The sequence below is a fragment of the Neofelis nebulosa genome, chromosome 16, assembly GCF_028018385.1.
Source record: "Neofelis nebulosa isolate mNeoNeb1 chromosome 16, mNeoNeb1.pri, whole genome shotgun sequence".
NCBI classification, from domain to species: domain Eukaryota; kingdom Metazoa; phylum Chordata; class Mammalia; order Carnivora; family Felidae; genus Neofelis; species Neofelis nebulosa.
Window position 1 is genome coordinate 65,371,480 of NC_080797.1, and position 23,594 is coordinate 65,395,073.

A 23,594-nucleotide genomic window follows, 5' to 3' on the forward strand; every position below is an offset into this window, starting at 1 on the left:
AGAATGCGAGCTGGGGAGGGGCAGAGAGAAAGGGAGACAGAATCTGAAGCAAGCTCCAGGCTCTAAGTTGTCAGCACAGAGCCTGAAGCAGGGCTTGAACTCACAGACTGCGAGATCATGACCTGAGCCAAAGTCAAATGCCCAACAGATTGAGCCACCCGGGTGCCCCAAGAATTGATTTTTTAAAACCAGGCACAAAGCATATAAAACATAAGAAAATTTATTCAAGCTGACTATTTTAAATTTAAAGCATTTATATGAAAAAGACATTTATAAGAAAGGGGGAAAGGCAAGTCATGGACTGCAAACAGGTATTTGTTGCACACATAATTAAGAAAGGATTAATATTCAGAATAACAGAGGTTTCCTATACACTGATAAGAAAAGGACCAAAAATACTGTAAGAAGTAGTGGGCAAAAAGGCTGGAACAGGCCAGCCATAGAGGAGGAAGCTGGTATGGCCAAGAAAGAAAATAAAAGATGTTTAACTGAATTAAAAGACAATTTAACATCTTTAATCTTGGGATGTGTAAAACTGTGACAACTTCAAGTGTTGGGAAGAAATGGGAAGATTAATATTGCCGTTGGAGAATAATTAGCCAACCTCTAGGAAAGCTGGAATTCATACACATGTGATTCAGCAATTCCACTTCTAGATTAGACCCTAGAAAAAGTCTGGCATTTGTGTTCCTGAAGACATCCATGAGGATGTATCAATAGAAAACTTGGAAATGGCCTACCCATGGAGGAATAGATAAGAAAAGTATGCAATTTTCTTATGAATAAATTCTGTGCCTCAGTAAAAGTGAATGAATTCACCTGGACAAATTTTTAAAAATAGGCTGGAAAAAAGGAAGTCACTGAATGATATATTCTGTATCACACATTATGTGCGCAATTTAATACATGGTGAAAGTATAAGTCCTAATTGGAATATACTAACAAGTCTAGAATTGTAGTTACCTCTGGAGTGAGAGGGACAAAAATGAATTTTGGATGGGAACAAAGAAAGGTTTCAATTATTTCTGTAATACTTTTTTCATTAAAAGTTTTGTAGCATAGGGGTGCCTGGGTGGCTCAGTCCATTAAGTGTCTGACTCTTGGTCTTGGCTCAGGTCATGACCTCACAGTTCATGGGATCAAGCTATATTGTGTTCTGTGCTGAGAGCCTGCTTGAGATTCTCTCTCTCTCTCTCTCTCTCTCTCTTTTTCTCAAAATAAATAAATAAGCTTTAAGAAAACTTTGTAGCATATAGACCAAGTTATTACATATGCTAAATACAGATGGTGAACTTTTGTTAGGTTATTCTTAATTATTCTGATGTTTTAACAATAATAAATAATTTTGATTTTTAAAAAATTTTTTTAACGTTTAATTTTGATTTAAAATGAATTTTTGCATGTTGGATGGTAATTGGGTCAAGAGGGTGGCCATAGCGCGGGGTGGCTCAAGTCCATTTTTCAGTGAATGTAGGAGATAGGATGTGTTCCTTGTGAAGAGGTTGAGAATAAATGGAAGTTATTTCTACTGGGAAAAGGAATCCAGGGGCCATTATGATGCTCATCCTGCTTGTGTATATAGACATCTGCTTACTGAAATCAAAATTATATTTATAAAATGCAAATGTGATTGTGTCTGTCTCTGAAACCACTCATTGACTACCCATCATCCAACTGATGAACTTGAAGTTCCTTATCATGGAGAAAAACTCAAGAACAAATGGTTTAGGAAGAAATATGTTACACATTTTTGTCAGGAGCTGAGAATACAGGCACAAGACAGGGAGTGTTCAATACAGAAAGAAGTTCGGGTTTATATTGTGGAGCATTCTAACCAATGCAAGGAATTTCTAATTTATTCATTAGATACTAAGAATTAGTATAGTGGATGTGAATCGCACTGTTTCTGATACTGGAGAAATGCAAACTTTTGTTTAATATAAACATAAGTATTTGAATATATACATTACATGATAAACAAGACAACATTTTGAATGATAATCTGGTACAAGGAAAACCACAACATAATAAAATGAAAAAGAACTAAAAAACATAGGAGCAAGTAACACCAGAAGAGAAGTGGTTGGTATAATCAATGGGAGAACTGGAGAAACAGGGAACTAGAGCAGAGAAGTTTCTGAGCACAGGGACTGAGGATAGAGATACTCAGAACTGGATGTCAGGGTGTCATCATGGAGAGAATGCAGAATGATTTCTGCAAAATCCTTGGAGAAAAAGGTAACGGAAACTTTTGGCCCCAGGGCGAGGAGCTAGGAGGTACAAAAGCGTGAATGCTAGAAGCAGAATAAGAGCCTTGAGTTCACAGGAAGTAACTCAGAGTTGAGGGCAATGTTGGGTCACTAAAACCACCTTTCTGGAGAGTGTGCTCTGAAATGCCTGTAACATGAGTAAAATGGTGTGAAGAGAGTCTAGAAGGTACAGAAGAGGCAAATGCTTTCCCTGGTCATTGGAAGCAGCAAACATGCTAACTGGACATCCTCTAAGTGCTTTGAGACTTCTCAAAGTTCAACTCTTTGCTACTTTGCCAATGAAATAACATAATTTCCTGAAGGAGCCAATGAGTATGCACCATTGTATGTGGGAGTAAAAGGAGGGTTTGTAGCTTTTCTTGATGATGATGAATGCACATACACACTATAAATTCAGGAGATGGAGAGAGTGCAGAACTAATATAACCAAACAAATGCCCCTTCCTCATCCTGTTTTCTTGGACTAAGCCCAAGGAGAATTATCAGAGAGAAAGGGTCGCTGTTTTTCTCTTTGCTTTTTTTAGCCATCTGATCTTGAGAACTTGGGTTCTGGAGCCAAGGTTTGAGTCCTAATTTTGCTACTACATCTCTATGTGACTTTAGGCAATTCAATTCACCATTTTTCACCTGATAAAATGACAAAAATACCTTACCTTTGGAGGTTATGTGAGGCTCAAAGGAGCTAATGCAGTTGCTGGCTATCTATCCTTGATTTGTCACTGTCATAAAGACCCTTTTCCACAACAGTCACACCTCCTATTGAGGAGTCAGCTCAGATGCTGTCAAAGGGGTTTTGGTCCTGTGGCCTTCACTCCTCTTCCACAAGTGGGAAGTTCACAGCCAGCTGCTGAAGCACTTGTGAACATTCCTCCCTGGGGAGGCAGGCATGCTGCAGAAAGGGTCAGTAGTAGGCCTGAAGAGTGGGTCTCTGGTCCTCTGCACTTGAGGTGAAGGAGCTAGGACTTGGATGGTTTGGACAAAAGAGCCCCGAGTTTCCTAATGATAGAGCAGAAGGAATGACTGTTCTAGATGGGCCATGAAGACGGGAACTCTAGCTTCCTCCTCAGGAAGCAAGGTGGTCATAGAATAGAGAAAATTAGGAATTCTTTACCAGGTTATAACATCTCTTGAAACGTGACTCCCTCAGGTCTTCATCCTGGCCATAGTCAGAGTAATTGTTGAGACTCATTACACACTCCTATGGCTGTGCCCTGAGGAGACAGTGGTTCTCAAGAGTAATCTTTCCCAGAGTTCTTTTCTAGAAGGAAGTATGGGCAAGAGGGTTTCTTAGAGAATGTGTCTCCAGGGTTCAAGCTCTGAGCTGACCTCTTCTAGACACTTTGTTGGCATATGGGCTCCTGGCATCAATTAGAACATCCTGTTGGGTGCTGCAAAGACTGTGATATATATATATATATATATATATATATATATATATATGCGCACACATATATATATATATATATGCACACATATATATATATGCACACATATATATATATATATGCACACACATATATATATATATACACACATATACACTGCATTTAATGGAATATTATTCAGTCACAAGAAAGAAGCCAATTCTTCCATTTACATAACAATAGTGAACCTAAGGGATCTCAGTGAAATTAGCCAGACATAGAGACAAATAGTGAATGATCTCATTTCTATGTGTATTACAGGAAAGTCACAGTCATAGTGACAGAGAGTAGAGGATGGTTTATCAGGGCCTGGGGGTGTGGGAGAGAGGGAGATCAATTTTTCTGTGTGGAATGATCCTGGCATTTTAGGAGTAAATTCCACTTGGTCATGGTGTCTAAACCTTTTAATATGCTGCAGAACTCTGTTTGCTACTGTTTTGTTGAGGATTTTTAGATCATTGTTCATAAGGGATATTGGTATGAGGTTTTCTTTTTTTTTTTTTTGTAGTGTCTTTGGTTGTTTTGGTATTCTCACAGAATGTTAGGAAATTCCTCTCCTCTTCATATTTTTGGAAAAGTTTGAGAATGATTGGTATTAGTTCTTCTTTAAATGTTTGTTAAAATTCACCAGTGAAGCCCTCAGGTCCATGGGTTTTCTTTGTTGGAAAAATTTTCACTACTGATTTAATGCCCTTACTTGTTATAGGTCTATTTAGATTGTTTGTTTCTTCATAATCTAGTCTTAGTAGGTTATGTGTTTCTAGAAATTTGTGCATATAATTGTTCATAATCCTCTCTTACTATCCTTTTTTTATCTCTATAAAATTGGTAGTAATGCATCTACTTTCATTTTTGTTTGAGCTGAGATAACCCTTTAATATCTCACTTTATATCTGTCTAGTCTTTTCAATTTTTTAAAAATTCAATTTTTAATTATTAAAATTTTTTCCAGTCTTATTGAGAATTAATTGATATACATTACTAAGTTTTTTTAATTTTAATTTTATTTTATTTATTTATTTATTTATTTATTTATTTTAACGTTTATTTATTTTTGAGACAGAGAGAGACAGAGCATGAACGGGGGAGGGTCAGAGAGAGGGAGACACAGAATCTGAAACAGGCTCCAGGCTCTGAGTTGTCAGCACAGAGCCCGACGCGGGGCTTGAACTCAGGGACCATGAGATCATGACCTGAGCTGAAGTCAGACGCTTAACCGACCAAGCCATCCAGGCGCCCCAATTACTGTGTAAGTTTAAAGCATACAGCATGATGGTAGGATTTACATATATTGTAAAATCTCTACAATAGTTTCAGCTAACATCTTCTTACAGAGATATAACAAAAACCAAGAAGAAAGCAAGGAAAAACTTTCTCCTTGTGATGAGGACTCTGGAAAGGTACTCTCTTAACAACTATTCTTTTTTTTAAGTCCATAATCACATATTACATAATGATATACACTGCATATACTATTAATCCTTATGAAGGAAATTGCAAAAATCAACTGAGAAACATAAAACTTTAACAAATAAAAAGAATACCATGTTCTTGAATGAGAATATTAAAGGTAAAGATGTAATTCTTAATTTATAGATTTTAAAAACTATTTTATCATGAGTTTAAGGCACTCTAGGAGAATATAAGAACAACCAAAAATATTTTAGATTTATAATACATCTTAGTATTTTTACTTACTTATTTATTTTTAAATTTATATACTTATTTTGAGAGAGAAAAAGAGAGAGAGAGAGAATGTGCGGGGGAGGGAGAGAGAGAAGGGGAGATAGAGAATCTGAAGTGGGCTCTGTGCTGACAGCAGAGACCCATACGGGGCTCAAACTCATGACCTGAGCTGAAGTTGGACGCTAACCAACTCAGCCACACCCACGCACCTCACATCTTAGTATCTTTTAAAGCAAGCATTCCTTGTTTTATTTTTATTTTGTTTGCTATTTTTATTTTTCAAATAATTGACCGTATGGTATCAGTACAAGGACCTGAGCAATCAATGAAACAAAAGAGAAGTAAAGGAATAGTTCCATACATAAAAACTTGAAAATATTGAAGATAGCATTTGAAATTTATGAGGAAATGATTCAATAAATGTCAGTAGAACAACAGTCTGGTTAACTGGATAGAAAATGAGCTTTGTACCAACTCACCATATGTCAAAATACTTTTTAGGTTCAATAAAGATGTAAATTTAAAAAATAGGGGCACCTGGGTGGCTCAGTCGGTTAGGCATCCAACTTCAGCTCAGGCCATGATTTCGTGGTTCATGGGTTCGAGCCCCACATTGGGCTCTGTGCTGACCATTCAGAGCTTGAAGCCTGCTTCCAATTCTATGTCTCCCTCTCTCTCTGCCTGTCCCCCACTCACACTCTGTCTCTCTCTGTCTCTAAAAAATGAATAAACGTTAAAAAAAATTTCAATATAAAAAATAAATATCAGAAGTAGCAAAAATAAATAAAAGGGTATTTGTGTAATTTGGAGGGTGGAGAAAACCTAAGCATGATATCAAAACCAGAAACCATAAGTTATGATATTAACAGGTGTGAACATAAATATTTTAGATATTTTCTTATGCTAGGAGAATGCAAAGTGCACAAAAGCCATGTCCAAAAAAATTTTATAGGTTACATGGTTTTTACATCCTTTCTCCAAAGATAAATTTTAGATTTAGATAGATAAAAAATTCAAATTTATTGAAAAAAAAACCAGAAAAACACCAGGAGAAAATACAGGAGAAAATTTTAAATCTTGAAATGGGGAAGGGCTTCATACAACACCCAGTGCTCATCACAAACAAGTGCCCTCCTCAATACCCATCACCCATCTAGCCCACCCTCCTGTGCACCTTCCCTCCAGTAACCCTCAGTTTGTTTTCTATAGTTAAGAATCTGTTTTATGGTTTGCCTCTCTTTCCCCAAACCTTGGGCTCATTTGTTTTGTTTCTTAAATTCCACATGTAAGTGAAATCATACAGTATTTGTCTTTCTCTGATTGACTTATTTCGCTTAGCATAATACTCCCCAGCTCCATCCATGTCATTTCAAATGGCAAAAATTCATTCTTTTCATGGTTGAGCAATAGTCTGGTATACATATGTATATACATACATACATACCACATCTTCTTTATCTGCTCATTAGTCAATGGACATTTGGGCTCTTGCCATGATTTGGCTGTTGTTGATAAACATTGATAAACATTGGGGTGCATGTATCCCTTTAAATCTGTATTTTTGTATCCTTTGGGTAAATACCTAGCAGTGCACTTGCTGGGTTGTAGGGTAGTTCTATTTTTAGCTTTTTGAGAAACCCCCATACTGTTTTCCAGTTTGGCTGCACAGTTTACATTCTCACCAGCGGTTCAAGAAGGTTCTCCTTTCTCCGCATCCTCACCAGTGTCTGTCGATTTCTGTGTTGTTAATTTTGGCCATTTTGAGTATGAGTATGAGTTGGTATCTCTTCGTAGTTTTGATTTGTATTTCCCTGATGATAAGTAATGTAAGAATATATTTAATATATGAAAGTTCCTTTTCATCCAAGTCTGAACTTTTTATGTGTTCACTGAGTTGTCCCAGTTTTTCGCTTTTACAGGTCTCACTAGTCATTTCCCCTAAGGAAATGTTTTCATCTTTGGAATCATGTTTTCTCTTTGCTGCTGATAGTGAAGCACAGATCTCTGACTTCATCAGTGCAGGATCCAGTATAGGAAGTTCTCTCACGTCATCGCTTGGTTCTTTTTTTCTGGAAGTTCTATGTGCTTAAAGTCTGTTGATTGGTGCTGTTTAGAAATACTGGGCCCCTGGCTTATCATAGGAACCATTGAAATAAATGAATGCCCTTCATTGGCGATCCCAGAAAGGTGTGGGTCATCTTGAATGACATCAATTAAGAGGACATCACCTTCATATGCTTTAAGAATATCTGGAAACTCCACTTTAAATTCTGAGAAGTTCTTAGTCATTTCTCTGCCACTAACTTCACAGGAAACTGGTTTGAACGTTTCTTGTTCATTAGAGCAGAAGACAGACCTTTTTTCTATACACCCAAGATCACAAGAAAAAGTATTTCTTTCAACTGTGACAGAAACAGCTTCATTATTGAAAACAATATTGCCTGGTTCAGAGATGTAGTTAGATGGTTTATTATCATTACCTTGCTTTAAAAGCTTGGAGAAATACTACAGGAATCCTTGCAGCTGCACGAGTCAGACTTAGCTTGCACTGGAGTTACACTATTTTGTATACTCAATGATTGAGGTCCTGAAGTTCCTGTGGAGATATTTTCTTTACTCCTGTTTTGTCTTAACTCTGCTCTAGGTAAATTGTCAAGAAGTTCTAGGGAACCATATGCTTCTCTCTCTCATGATCTGGCATTTATTTCTCTTCTTTTTTCTGTGTTATTCTTAAGTGATGGACTTTTAAAAATAGCTGTCCTGTGTTCAATATTTTAATCAATTCTGGAACCACAAGTGTTTGCTTAGCAATACATGCCTTTTTTTTTGTTTGTTTATTTTTGAGAGAGAGAGAGAGAGAGAGAGAGAGAGAATCAGAAGCAGGCTTCACGTGGTCAGCACGGAGCCGATGTGGGGCTCAAACCCATGAACTGTGAGATCATGACCTGAGCCAAAGTTGGACACTCAACCAACTGAGCCATCCAGGTGCCCCAGCAATACATGCCTTTCAATGAATAACTTTGCCTGTAGAGTTATTTGCTTCCTGGTCACACTGTGAAGCCCTGTCAAATTAAGTTTTGTCAAATTCCCTCTAATTTTTTTAAAATTCCTGCTGAGTTTTGAGTCACATTAGTTAGCTGAGTATCTTCAGCGGTATTAGAAATTACTTTCCGTTTCACCTTCAACAACCTTAAAGATTTAAGGGTCAAAATTGTTCTAGGGGGATATGATGAGGGAGCAGGAGGCAGGCTAAGGGGCAAAGCACAAGCTAGCACACCCCTCTCTGCAATCCCCCCTCACCCCTCTGCGGGTGGGATATGTGTGATATTCCTTGGACACTCCAGGCTACCCAAAAACAGGAAAGGACCAAAAAAACCCAAATGGTTAAACTGTTAAGAGTCCACCAATTTATCAGAAAAAGACAATCCCATCAACAGAACTCCCTACTGTCTTTTGTTCTTTTAACGTTTATTTATTGTTGAGAGACCAAGAATGAGCAGGGGAGGGGAAGAGAGAGAGGGAGACACAGAATCTGAAGCAGGCTCCAGGCTCTGAGCCATCAGCACGGAGCCTGATGCCACGCTCAAACCCAGGAACGATGAGATCAGGACCTGAGCCAAAGTCAGTTGGTTAACCTACTGAGCCACCCAGGTGCCCAGGAACTCCCCACAGTCTTAAGGTTAATGCTTTGCTAGAGGCAAAAACAACCTTAGCTTGACAATAGCTAGGCCTCCAATAATCTGTGAGTCTTTAGCATATGAAAATCCCTTTAGGAACTCCCTCTTCCCACCCCCCCTCATAAATCCATCACCCCCACACTTACAGTGCAGTTCTTCCTGCCCACGGGTCCTGTCCCTATGCTTTAATAAAATCACCTTTTTGCACCAAAACAAAACAAAACAAAACTACCTCTGACCCACTTCTGCTAGGTTCCTCGGACTTCATCTTTTTATCATCAGTGATTATAGGTTCCTTTATAATCATTGAAGTCGGTTCTACCAGAGAGACTGAATGAAGACAATTTATATTAGAATCCAATTTTTCTTTACTTGAAGATTCAGTTTCTTTCTGTTATGGTACTCAGTCATCAGTATTGTTTTGTGACAGCCTAACTTCTTTTCTTCAGCTTCATTGCTCAAGCCTTCCTGTGAAGATCTGTGTTCATTACGATGACGATCACTAAGTAATTTCACTACTGAGCTTTGCATCGACTTAAAATACTCTTCTGGCTCCCTGCCTTTAACCCTCAAGGTCTCTGAAGCCTTCTTTCTCTCGAAAGTGGCTTAAGTGATGACTGGATCATCACTTCAGGCTTCAGTAACTTTTCTTTTTCCCTTGACAGACTTGCCTCTTCTCTCTGTTTTAGAGAGAAGGGCCACTACTCCCTTCTTTTGCCTGCTTTCCTCCTGAACCCTGGCCTCAGGACCGCAGCCTCCCACTTTGTCTAGACCTAGCCACTGGCCCCATTTCCTCTGAACCTCCAGCATAGCCTTGCCGCCACTGGGGCAGGGGGCACACTGCTGGGCCAAGGGCAGCGGCATCCACCTGGCTGACTAGCCCTGTCCACAGTGAAGGCCCGCTGCCCCCACTTTCATTTCTGATTTTAGAAATTTGAATCTTCTATTTTCCTTAGGCCATCCAACTAATTTTTTGTCATTTGGTTGATCTTTTTGAAGGACCAACTTTTGGTTTTATTGACTTTCTCTATTGTTTTTCTATTCTCTATTTCATTTTTCTCTGATCTAATTTTTTTTTTTTTTTTTTTGAGAGAGAGAGTGGGGGAGGAGAGGGTGAGAGAGAGGGTGAGAGAGAACTTAAACTTCTTAGTGAGGCCCAAGGCAGGGCTGGATCTCACCACGTGAGACGGTGAACTGAGCCAGAAGCAAGAGTTGGAAACTTAACCCACTAAGCTACCCAGCCAACCCTCTCTGCTCTAATCTTTATATTTCCTTTCTTCTGCTAGCTTTGGGTTTTAGTGTGTTCTTTTTCTAGTTCCTTAGGTTGTGAAGTTAGGTTATTGATGTGAGATCATTCTTATTTTTTAGTGTACACAGTTTTATCTATTAATTTCCCCTTTAGCACTGCTTTTGATGAATTGCAGTAAGTGTATCCTTCAATATAATTAAAACTGTTTTTTAATGTTTATTTATTTTTGGGAGAGAGAGAGAGAGACAGAGACAGAGTCAGAGACAGAGCACACGCAGGGGAGGGGCAGAGAGAAAGGGAAACACATAATCTGAAGCAGGCTCCAGGTTCTGAACTGTCAGCACAGAGCTTGATACGGGGCTCAAACCCGTGAACTGTGAGATCATGACCTGAGCCGAAGTTCTATGCTTAACCGACTGAGCCATGTAGGTGCCCCTCAAATATAATTTTAAATAGGAATTTTATTTTATTTTATTTTATTTTATTTTATTTTTTTAGAAGTTTAAAATAATTTATTATTTATTTATTTATTTATTATTATTTATTTATTATTTATTATTAATTTATTATTAATCACAAGACAAATGGTTAGCTGGATGATTCTGGAGACATGAACTGGGCTTGGAAGAGTTCTCTTGTGTGTAAATAGGAATTTTAAATGCTAATTGAAATAAGTCAGTCAGAGAAAAGACAAATACTATATGATTTCTCTCATATGTAGAATTTAAGAAACAAAACAAACTACCGGGGGGGTTGGGGGGAAGAGAGGGGCAAACCAAGAAACAGACTCTAACTATAGAGAACAAACTGATGTTTACCAGAAGGGGGGTGGGTTGGGGATGGTTAAATAGGTGATAGGGATTAGGAGTACACCTGTTGTGATGAGCACTGGGTGATGTATGGAAGTGTTGAGTCACTAAATGGCACACCTTAAACTAATCTTACACAGTATTTTAACTGACAGTAATTTTAATAAAAATGAAAAAAAAAGGAATGTTCAACTCTTAAAAAAACTAGGAATTTTAGCAATGAGCATCCTCATGTTTCTCATGACTTGAGTATAAATGCCTCCCTTCTCCTGTTATGAAATTAGCTTTTTAATAGAGATATATATATATAATATCATGTTACTGAAACATCAATCGATTTTCCAATTAATGATGATTTTTAATGAGAAATGGGTTTTGAATGTTGTTAAATATCTGAAGCTTTCCCATTATTTTTCCTAATATGTAATTTCCTAATTGAAATTTTCATAATGTGTATTATTCTTTGCACTCCTGGAATAAGCTCCATGTGGTGACGATATCACCTTCTTTTAATGTTTTATTGGCCCCTTCTCATATTTTTTGAGAATTTTTGCATCAAGCCATATCGTCTGTGGTTTTAGTTTTGTGCAATATTTATCAGGTTTTAAAATCACTAGTACACGTGCTTTAAAAATGATTCGGAAGTTTTTTCCTTTCTGTAGCCTGAACGAACAACTGTCCTCAGAGGATATCTATCTTGCTATCTCTTTCTTCAGGATAGGGAAGGCATAATGTTAGAATAGAAACACTTCCTTTGCCCTGCTTTTTGCCCAGGCCCGTGGCCCAGTGCCACGCCATTTAACAATGTCCATGACCTCCTGGGAAACCGGAGGCATGAACAGAACGTGATAGCTGTGGTTTATATTACTGTCATCTGTCTTTGTGAATTCCTTGGCATTTTTTGTAACGGCATTGGATACGTTTGGATGTATTGAATGATGGTGATGAGGATGGGAACCTAGATAAAGGACCACTTCTCTCTCCTGCTTTAAAGCATGAAGATGAAGTGAATACTTCACGTGTTGGGGTTCACATGTGGCCAGGCACATAAAATTGCTCAATAAATTGTAGATAAGAAGTCATTATTTTCGTAACTAAAGGAAAGTAATGATAAATATTCTTTTTAAAGCACAAAGAATAATAAAGTTTGAAACCATCTATGTGAGTCTGTGTTTCTCCCCTCTGCTCTGTAGCTCACCTATTGCTGTGGCTAATATTTGTCAAAATCCTGGTCATGTCTCCCGCACACATCCCGACTTCCTTAGATATCTTTCCTTAGTATTTCATATCTTCTCTATGGGCCAGCTGTTGAGTCAATGAAACATATTAGGCATCGGGAAAGCTGGGTTCAAAATCCTCATGTGTTCCTTCTAATTGAAAGACACCAGGTAAGTCACATCACCTTTCAGAGATCTGGTTTTCTTGTCTGTAAAAGAGGGCCATTATTATCTATGTTGCAGGACTGTTTTGAATATTAAAAAAGACAATTGTGTATGTGATATAAAATACATATGCACACACATTTTTTGATGTTTAATGAATATCCAATTTAATAAATATTTAGTTCTTAATTTTTCTGAGGCTACATGGCATATTGAACTTCCTTTGCAGCACTCATCACTTTGTTCCTTATGAAGGCTACTGTTTCATTTTTTTTCCAAACAAGTATTTGTGTGACCACTCAAGAGTATAATTGCAATACACTGAAAATATACAGTGCAATGGTCTTTGACAGATAGCACATTGAGAGAGACACATAGCCTGACTTGCAGGGACATCAGTCAAGATTGTACAAATTTCTTCTTCCACTAGAATCTTTATTCTCCATTATGGAGCACTTTCTTGAAATTTAGACAGTCTACAAGAGTCCACTAGATGATCTCATCTATTTCTAAACTTTCCATGTATCAATTCCACTCTGATTCATGCTCTGTTAATTTTGCTGTGATGTTTCGTATCTTCATTGTACAATTTATTAATACTTCCATGAGATGTCCCACAGGAACCCTTTAAAATCTGCTCCAAGTGCAAATAATTTTTAAAAAATCACTCTCTGGGGCGCCTGGGTGGCTCAGTCGGTTAAACGTCCGACTTCGGCTCAGGTCACGATCTCACAGTCTGTGAGTTCGAGCCCCGCGTCGGGCTCTGGGCTGATGGCTCGGAGCCCGGAGCCTGCTTCCGATTCTGTGTCTCCCTCTCTCTCTTCCCTTCCCCCGTTCATGCTGTGTCTCTCTCTGTCTCAAAAATAAATAAACGTTAAAAACAAAACAAAACAAAACAAAACAAAACAAAACATGAACTCCAGACTCAAGCCACAAGGGTGGGCAGGACACCCGGGCAGAGGGAGCTCTGGTGGGAGGAAGAGGGCTGGTGACCATCCCAGAACCCTGGGGAATGCCAAGAGTCTAATGATAAAAATCACAATAACTGGGGCGCCTGGGTGGCGCAGTCGGTTAAGCGTCCGACTTCAGCCAGGTCACGATCTCGCGGTCCGTGAGTTCGAGCCCCGCGTCGGGCTCTGGGCTGATGGCTCGGAGCGTGGAGCCTGTTTCCGATTCTGTGTCTCCCTCTCTCTCTGCCCCTCCCCCGTTCATGCTCTGTCTCTCTCTGTCCCAAAAAGAAATAAAAAACGTTGAAAAAAAAATTGTTTTTTAAATAAAAATAAAAAAAATAAAGCAGGCTCCAAGCTCTGAGCTGTCAGCACAGAGCCCAATGTGGGGCTTGAATTCACGAACTGCAAGATCATGACCTGAGCTGAAATCAGATGCTTAACCAACTGAGCCACCCAGGTGCTCCTATTCATTTGTTTTTATTTTAGATTCTACAAGTGAGTGAAATCATATGGCATTTGTCTTTCTCAGTCTGACATTTCATTTTGCATAAAACATTCAAGGTCCCTCCGTGTTGCTGCAGATGGTATGATCTCATTCTTTTTTTTTTTTTTTTTTAATTTTTTTTTTCAACGTTTTTTATTTTTATTTGTTTGGGACAGAGAGAGACAGAGCATGAACGGGGGAGGGGCAGAGAGAGAGGGAGACGCAGAATCGGAAACAGGCTCCAGGCTCCGAGCCATCAGCCCAGAGCCCGACGCGGGGCTCGAACTCACGGACCGCGAGATCGTGACCTGGCTGAAGTCGGACGCTTAACCGACTGCGCCACCCAGGCGCCCCTGATCTCATTCTTTTTAATGGCTAATATTCCATTATATATACACACACACACACACACACACACATATATACATATATATCTCCTGCATCTCCATATCCATTTGTCTATCATTGGGATGGGCAAAATGAGTAAAGGAGAGTGGGAAATAGAGGCTTCCAGCTATGGTAGGAATAAGTCACAGGCATAAAATGTACAGCATAAGGAATATACTCAATGATATTGTAATAGCATTGTATGGCAACAGATGGTAGCTATACTTGTGGAGTGTAGGGCAATGTATAATCTTCTCAAATCACTACCTGTATACTTGAAACTATGTAACATTGTGTATCAACTATACTGAAATAAAAAAAATTAAATAATAAAAATAGTGGGTATGATTTCTCCTTCTTAAATGGATCAAAAGTAGGGGCGCCTGGGTGGCTCAGTCGGTTAAGAGTCTGACTTTGGCTCAGGTCATGATCTCACAGTTCATGAGTTCAAGCCCCATGTTGGGCTCTGTGCTGACAGCTCAGAGCCTAGGACCTGCTTCGGGTTCTGTGTCTTCCTTTCTCTCTGTCCTTTTCCTGCTTATGCTCTGTCTCTTTCTCTCTCTCTCTCTCAAAAAAAAAAAAAAAAAAAAAAAAAAAAAGAAAGAAAGAAAAAAAAGAAAAAAAGAAAAGAAAACAATTTAAAAAATGGATCAAAAGTAACTTTCAGAAATAGCAGGTATATGATGGATGGGAACAAATGTCAAACTGATCATACCTGATCATTATCAGGCTACATTTATTCAATTGCATTCCTTTATTTCACCTCCATGTATTTATAGGTTGCACTTTAATGACCAACATTGGAAGAAATAGAGTGATGTGTTAAGATAGGTCTTACCCTCAAGGTTCACAAGCAAAGTAGGGATGATGAAGCATGATAGTCCAATTGACAATAGTCCAATAGACATTTCAATAGGGACTTACAACCTTCAAAGCATGAAGAACTGTTATCCTCACACCCTATGACAGACAAGGAAGACATTCTTATTTTTATTATTTAGATACGGAAATGAAGTGCTAGTCAGTAGCGTAGCTGGGACATGATCCCAATATTCCCTTGCTGTAACTCTGAAAAAGGAACACTAACATCTACATATCTATAATCTCAATGGGATGTCTCATGAAACTGTTACAAGATCTGATAAGACTTCAGTGGCTGGAAACAAAAGTGGCTTCTTGGAGGGGGAGGGGATTGCAGCTGGATTTTCAAGTGCAGCCTAATTGATGACTGCATTCCTCAGTATGTCCTCACTTGGTTATGAAGAGAGTCTTTTGCTGAAGAGTTTTCCCAGGGCCGCCTTCATGTCTCGGTTTCTCAGACTGTAGATGAAAGGATTTAGCATTGGGGTCACTGCAATGTACATCACAGTTATCACTGCGTCCTTCAGGCTATAACTAGTCAGAGGGCGGAAATACATGCCCATGACTGTCCCATAATACAGAGAAACAACAGTGAGGTGGGAGCCACAGGTGGAGAAGGCTTTGAGCACACCCTTGGTGGATGGAACCCGTAAGACTGTGGAAAAGACCCGGACGTAGGAGATGATGATGCATAGTAATGGCACAGAGAAAATACCAACCCCTAGGTACATCATCTTCACATTAAAGTGAATGTCAGAACAGGACAGCTTGAGTAAAGAGGCAGTGTCACAGTAGAAGTTGGCTACTTCCTGGTTGCCACAGAAAGACAGACTAGCTGTGAGCAGAGTGTGGGGGAGGGCATTGGCGTTTCCAACCACCCAAGACCCAACAACCAGCAAGACACAAGTCCGTGGGCTCATAATTGTTGTGTAACGAAGTGGGCGGCTGATGGCCACGGCACGATCATATGCCATCACAGCCAGGATATAGCTATCTGTGTTAGACATGTCAATCATGAAATACATCTGTGTTAGACATCCTCCAAAGGAGATGGCTTTGCTGCCCAAGACATGGTTGGCTAGCATCTTTGGGATGGTTACAGAGGAGAATAAGATGTCAACAAAGGAGAGGTTGGCAAGGAAAAAATACATGGGGTTGTGAAGGTGAATGTCAGAGCGAATGGCCAAGATGATGAGCAGGTTTCCAATCAATGTGATGGGGTAAATGAAGAGGAAGAGGATGAAGAAGAAATCTTCCTGTTGTTGCTGACCAGTAAGTCCCAGGAGAATGAAACCAAGGGCAAAGGACTGGTTATCTCCTCTCATGGATCCTTCAGAAGAAAGGGAAGAGGAATCCAGCATTATTAGTAAATTTATTGTATGTAATGATATTCTAAACCAACATTTTTAACTTCTGTGGTTGCTGTGTCTATACTTGGGTTTACTAAATGCATAGATAGCCAATACGTTGCAGGGAAAATCCCTGTTTGTCACTGGACCTAATTTCTCTGTGTTAGAAAGTTTGTTAGGCTTTGTGGAAAAATTATACATATGTGAAAAACAGATTATCCATTTAGTCATATATGACATAGTCTTTACTCTGTAATACCTTACAACCTAATGGAGAAGGAAGAATCACATGATAATTTTATTACACATGGAAATGAAAGGATAGTGTTTTGGATTCTTTGCAAAAACTCTCCAATGTAAGGGGTGGTTAGTACCAGAGCACCGTGAACAATTAGATATTGTTCCACTGCCAGACTGAGGGTGAACCCAGAGCCAGGAGGTAACCAGTGTCTGTCTACGTTGGCATGGAAAATTGTAAATCACAGGACCACTGGAGTTAGATTATAACAAAGGAAGAATTGGTGTTTACTCTCCAGGTAGCCAGTTTTGAAAGTAGATATTCACCACCTCCTTCAATAGATTTTATCTTTATTCCGAACCCTTAAATTTATGGAATCAAGTTTTTCTCTTTGACCTTGCCTTACCTCTTTTTATTATTTCCTCTGGTGACCCATCCAACTCCATTGTGGCTTCATCTCCTGCTTAGTAGACTCTAGGTATCTGTGGGTAGACTGTCTTTTCTTCCCATATTTCCATGCACAGTTATCCTACCAACATGTCCGACTGAGCCTCATCCTCTGCACATCCTCCCTGAGTAGACAGCAAAATGCTTGAGAAAGAGAACAATACCTTATTTTCATCTCCCTTCCAGAGATTATTTAGAATATTAGTTTACACACCAATATGTTTGTACTCAATAGTTTGGATATAGCCAGGTTTATTTCATGGGTTCTCCCGAGAGGGATGCTACCAGACATTGTCACTTAGGTTATCCCTCACCTCTACACCTGATCTTGTTGATTCTTCCTTTTAAATAATTCATACATAAGTTTTCTCTTTTATATGTACATAAATTTTATACTTATTGTTTCAGTGCTTTAGCTTTGACCACCATCAATTTCTACCTGAAATATTGTAGTGCTCTCTTAATTGTTTCTCTGCTGAAGAAGGTTCCCTCCTTTCATCCATCTGGGCTCTGAGGCATACTAACTGTGCTAGAGACTACCAGGATATTACCTGAATCCCCTTTGTTCTTTTCTTCCTGGGCATTCCGCTAGATTGCATACCCAGCCTCCCTTGCACTGGAGTGCGGCAAGTGACTGAGTTCTAGCCAATCCATCCATGTTCTGCTCTTCCTCCAAGTTCTCTATCTCCTTGGGCCAGCTGAATGTAAATGGCCAGGAGGCTGACGGGAATGGTGGAATCACAGGTGGAATGAGCCTGTGTCCCTAGTGCTCTTCATGCAGGAAAGCTACCCACCACCAGGCACATCCACTCGGACTACTGTATAATAGAAAAATAACTGGATTTTGTGTAAACTATTGCATATTTTACATGTATTTGTTACTGTGGTCCAGGATATGCTAAGTAATTCACTAGATTTTCTAAAGAGACCTGGACTCAATAATTAAATCTATCTGTAATTAATTTAATTACCAATTCTCAGTGTCTCCTATAGTACACATTGAAATTATATGGTTGGCAAGGGGAAGCAGCTAAAATTATCTCCCTCTAAAAATGATATGCATTTTTAAAAAATCTCTGCACCTACATGAATTTGATTTTCTCTCTTAAATGCCCTTTCTCCTGTACACAAAGGACCATATTATTTCAGGGTTGGGAGGGTTCAGTAAATGGGATGGCTCAGAAATTATGGTTAGCTGAAATGGTAGAGAAGTATAATATTTTAGAGGCAGTGTGTTGGTAACATGACAGACTTAGCTGATGTTGATAGGTATATCCCTATTAAAACATATAGACAATCTATATTAATTATTAAAGGAAAAGAAAAAACACAGAGCTAAATCTAAAAGAAAGAAATGGTATTACAGAGGTAGGAGAAAGAAAAAGAACTCAGAGCAGGAGCTGTAAGCTAGAGCCGATGCTGTGGCATCTCTGGAAAATCTGGCCAAAATTCCATATACATCAGGGAATTTATATTGAGCCTTTGGCATAAGTGCTGGAAGCATTGTCTTATCTAGGAAGAGAACACTAGAAGAAATTTTTGCCACATAAGAATTGGAAGAAAAAGAACAAAATGGAAAGAATTCACAGAAAAATATGATTGTCTACAGAAGAAACCCATGAGACTCCCTATATGAATTAAGAATATTCAGAACAATTATTTGCTATAAATCAATGTTGAAAAATCAATACTGTTGACACACGTTAAAAATACATTGCAAAATATTATCTCTAAAAGATCCTTATTCCCAATAGAAACAGAAAATTTAAGGAACGTAGAAATAATTCTAAGAAATGAGGTCCATAAATCAGAGAAAGACAGATATCATGATTTCACTTATATGTGGAATTTGAGAAACACAACAGATGAACATAGGGGAAGGGAAGGAAAAATAAGATAAAAACAGAGAGGGAGGCAAACCGTAAGAGACTCTTAAATACAGAGAACAAACTGAGGGTTGCTGGAGGGGATGGGTTAAGTGGGTGAGGGCAATAAGGAGGGCACTTTTCAGGATGAGCACTGGGTGTCAGATTAGAGAGATGAATCACTGGGTTCTACTCCTGAACCCAAGACTACACTGTACACTAACTAACTTGAATTTACATGAAATAAAATAAAATAAATAAAATGAGATGAAATAAAATAAAATAAAATAAAATGAAGTCCAAGACTGGATTATAAAATTACAAAGCTTTGCTGAAGGACAAGAAGAATACCATAAAAAATGTGGACTTAAGCAATGTTTATGGAGACTGGTGTTTTAAATATGTCAATTCTCTTCCGTTAATCTAGGCTTTTTTGCAATTCCTGTCAAAATATCACAGGTTTCTTTTAAAAATGGACCTTAGTAAAATGACCCAAATATTCATGCATGAGAACAAAGAGCAAAGAAGAACTGATACAACTATAGGAAGAGCATAAGGAGAGAGGAATGCCCTATAGCTATGGAAATTATTTCCCTCGGTACTTCATGTGGTGGATTAGCTCTGGCATAGGGACTGACAAATGAATCTGTGTAACAGACCAGAAAGCCTAGAAATAGATCAAGTATTTCTTAGCAATCGGTAGATGACACGGTTGATTCAGAATCAGGGAGTGGTTGTGCTAACTGTTGGTAAAGACTGCTGGGACAACCGGGTATCGTACATAACAAATGACACAAAGAATGAGTCCTAATGGATTGACTGTGGAAAGCAAAACTTCACCAACTTTAAAAGAAATATGTTTATGATATCAGGCTAGGGATTGATTTCTTAATCCAGACACAACGTGCACAACATATCAGAGAAAATGTTGTGACATTTGTCTACTTGTAATTTAAAACATTTGTATGGGGGCGCCTGGGTGGCTCAGGTCATGATCTTGGGGTGGCGGGATGGAGCCCCACGACAGAGAGACGGGCTCCTTGCTGAGTGTGTAGCCTGCTGAAGATATTCTTCCTCCATTTCCTTCTGCCACTCCCCCACCTGCACTCTCTCTCCCTCTCTCTAGAAAGAAAGAAAGAAAGAGAGAGGAAGAAAGAAAGAAAGAAAGAAACCAAGTAAAACATTTGTATGAAACATACACCATAAAGAACGACAAATCATGGACTGGAAGAGGTATATGCTGCACACATATCAATAGGACATTGTTGTTCACAATACAGAGGATTCCTACACACTAAGAAGTAGAGCAAAAACCCAGCAGGAAGTAATGGCTTGAATTAGCAAGTCATAAAAAAGCAAGTCATAGAAGACTATAGAAATGTTCAAACAAATTAAAATAAAATTCAATTACCATCCTCGTCTTGGAGCAGCCGTAAAGTCTGACAGTTCCAACTGCTAGGGAAGAAAAATTCATTTTATCATTGGAAAGCAGTTATCCCTTATCTAGGAAAGCTGATAATTCTTACACCTGTGTTCAAGAAGATATTCAAAGGATGTGTATTTTCATACGGAAAATTTAGTAACGGGTAAGTTATTTACAACATTAGCTTATTGATATTGTTCAACACTGATTGTATTCCTATGGAACAACTTTTAAAAACCATAGTGTGATGGGAAAAAACAAGTTGCCATAAGATGTTTAGCATATTACACAATATATGTAAATACTAATTTTTAAAATATTTTTTTAAAATGTTATTTAAATTCCAGTTAGTTAACATATAGTGTAATGATGGTTTCAGGAGTAGAATTTAGTGATTCATCACTTACATTTAACATCCAGTGGTGCTCATCCCAACAAGTGCCCTCCTTAACGCCCATCACCCATTTAGCCCATCCCTCAACCAACACCCCTCCAGCAACCCTCGGTTTGTTCTCTGTATTTAAGAGTCTGTTAAGGTTTGTCTCCCTCTCTGTTTTTATCTTATTATTCCTTCCCTTTTCCTATGTTCATCTGCTTTGTTTCTTAAAAATTCTACATATGAGTGAAATCATGTGATATTTATCTTTCTCTGACTGACTTATTTAACTCAGCGTTGGGTTGCTGTGTTGTAGGGTAGCCCTATTTTTAATTTTCTGGAGAAACCCCTATACCGTTTTTCAGAGTGGCTGCACCAGTTTGCATTCCCACCAACAGTGCAAGAGGTTTCCCCTTCCTTCCTCTGCATCCTCACCAACATCTGTTGTTTCCTGAGTTGTTCTTTTAAGCCATTCTGACAGGTGTGAAGTGGTATCTCATTGTAGTTTTGGTTTGTATTTTCCTAATGATAAGTGATGTTGAGCATCTTTTCATATGTCTGTTAGCCATTTGGATGTCTTTGGAAAAGTGCCTGCTCATATCTTCCGCCCATTTCTTCACTGGATTGTTTGTTGAGTTTGATAAGTTCTTTATAGATTTTGGACACTAACCCTTTATCTGCTATGTCATTTACAAATACCTTCTCCCATTCCGTTGGTTGCTGTTTAGTTTTTTTGATTGTTTCCTTTGCTGTGCAGAAGCTTTTTATCTCGATGAGGTCCCAGTAGTTCATTTTTCTTTTGTTTCCCTTACCGGTGGAGACATGTCTAGTAAGAAGTTGCTGTGACTGAGGTCAAAGTGGTGGTTGCTTGTTTTCCTCTCTAGGATTTTGATAGCTTCCTGTCTCACATTTAGGTCTTTCATTCATTTTGATTCATTGTTATGTATCATGAAAATGGTCCAGGTTCATTCCTCTGCATGTCACTGTCCAGTTTTCCCCAACACTATTTGCTGAAGAGACTTTTTTGCGTTGGATATTCTTTCATGCGTTGTTGAAGACTACTTGGGCGTAGATTTGTGTGTCCATTTCTTGGTTTTCTATTCTGTTCCATTGAGCTGTGTGTCTGTTCTGGTGCCAGTACCATACTGTTTTGATGATTGCAGCTTTGTAATACAGCTTGAAGTCCAGAATTGTGATACCTCCAGCTTTGGTTTTCTTTTTCGGGATTGCTTTGGCTATTTGTTTGTTTGTTTTTTTTTTCTGGTTCCAATCAAATTTTAGAATTTTTTATTCTAGCTCTGTGAAGAATGCTGATGTTATTTTCATGGGGATTGCATTGAATATGCACATTGCTTTGGGTAGTATTGACATTTTAACAATATTTGTTCTTTTGATACATGAGCATGGAATGATTTTCCATTTCTTTGTGTTTTCTTCAATTTCTTTCATAAGCTTTCTATAGTTTTCAGTGTACAGATCTTTTACATCTTTGGTTAGGTTTATTCCTAGGTATTTTATCCTTTTTGGTGCAATTCTAAATGGGATTGATTCCTTGATTACTCTTTCTGCTGCTTCATTATTGGTGTATAGAAATGCAACTGATTTCTGTACATTGATTTTATATCCTGTGACTTTGCTGAATTCGTGTATCTGTTCTATCAGTTTTTTGGGGGGAGTCTTTCGGGTTTTCCACATAGAGTATCATATTGTCTGTAAAAAGTGAAAGTTTGACTTCTTCCTTACCGATTTGGATGCCTTTTATTTCTTTTTGTTGTCTGATTGCTGAGGCTAGGACTTCCAACAATATGTTCAACAACAAGGGTGAGAGTGGACATTTCTGTAGTGTTCCTGACCTTAAGGAGAAAGCTATCAGATTTTCCCCATCGAGGATGATATTAGCTGTGGGTCTTTCATAAATGGTCTTTGTGATCTTGAGGTATGTTCCTTCTACCCCTACTTTCTTGAGGGTTTTTACCAAGAAATGATGCTATATCTTGTTAAATACTTTTTCTGCATCTATTGAGAAGATCATATGGTTCTTATCCTTTCTTTTATTAATGCAACATGTCACACTGATTGATTTGCAAATATTGAACTAGCCCAGTAGCCCAGGAATAAGTCCCACATGATTGTGGTGAGTAATTCTTTTAATATATTGTTAGATTTGGCTTGCTAGTATCTTGTTGAGAATTTTTGCATCCAGATTCATCAGGGATATTGGTCTGTAATTCTTTTTGGTGGGTCTTTGTCTACTTTTGGAATCAAGGTAATGCTGGCCTCATAGAATGAGTTTGGAAGTTTTCTGTCCATTTCTGTTTTTTGGAACAGCTTCAAAAGAATAGGTTTTAACTTTTCTTTAAATGTTTGGTAGAATTCTCTTGGGAGGCCATCCAGCCCTGGACTCTTGTTTGTTGGGAGGTTTTTTATTACTGATTCAATTTCTTTACTGGTTATGGGTCTGTTCAAATTTTCTATTTCTTCCTGTTTCACTTTTGGGAGTTTCTAGGAATTTATTCATTTCTTCCAGATTGCCCAATTTGTTGACATATAATTGCTCATAATATTCTTTTATTATTATTTGTATTTCTGCAGTGTGGGTTGTGATCTCTCCTCTTTCATTCATGATTTTATTTATTTGAGACCTTTCCTTTTTCTTATTGATCAATCTGGGCAGGAGTTTATCAATTTTGTTAATTCTTTCAAGGAACTAGCTCTTG

General features: G+C 38.4%; 1 protein-coding gene across 1 annotated transcript; it reads right to left on the bottom strand.

Annotated features, from left to right (window-relative positions):
• Window positions 1–15,513: 15,513 nt before the first annotated feature.
• Window positions 15,514–16,504, bottom strand: LOC131497841 (olfactory receptor 1A1-like). The gene has a single exon (XM_058704457.1). It carries the CDS (start codon window positions 16,502–16,504, stop codon window positions 15,575–15,577), a length of 930 nt encoding a protein of 309 aa, XP_058560440.1. The 3' UTR covers window positions 15,514–15,574.
• Between the last annotated feature and the right edge of the window lie 7,090 nt (window positions 16,505–23,594).

Coding starts and splice junctions, on each gene's coding strand:
- LOC131497841 (XM_058704457.1), bottom strand. CDS start 16,504: ATGAGAGGAGATAACCAGTCCTTTGCCCTTGGTTTCATTCTCCTGGGA.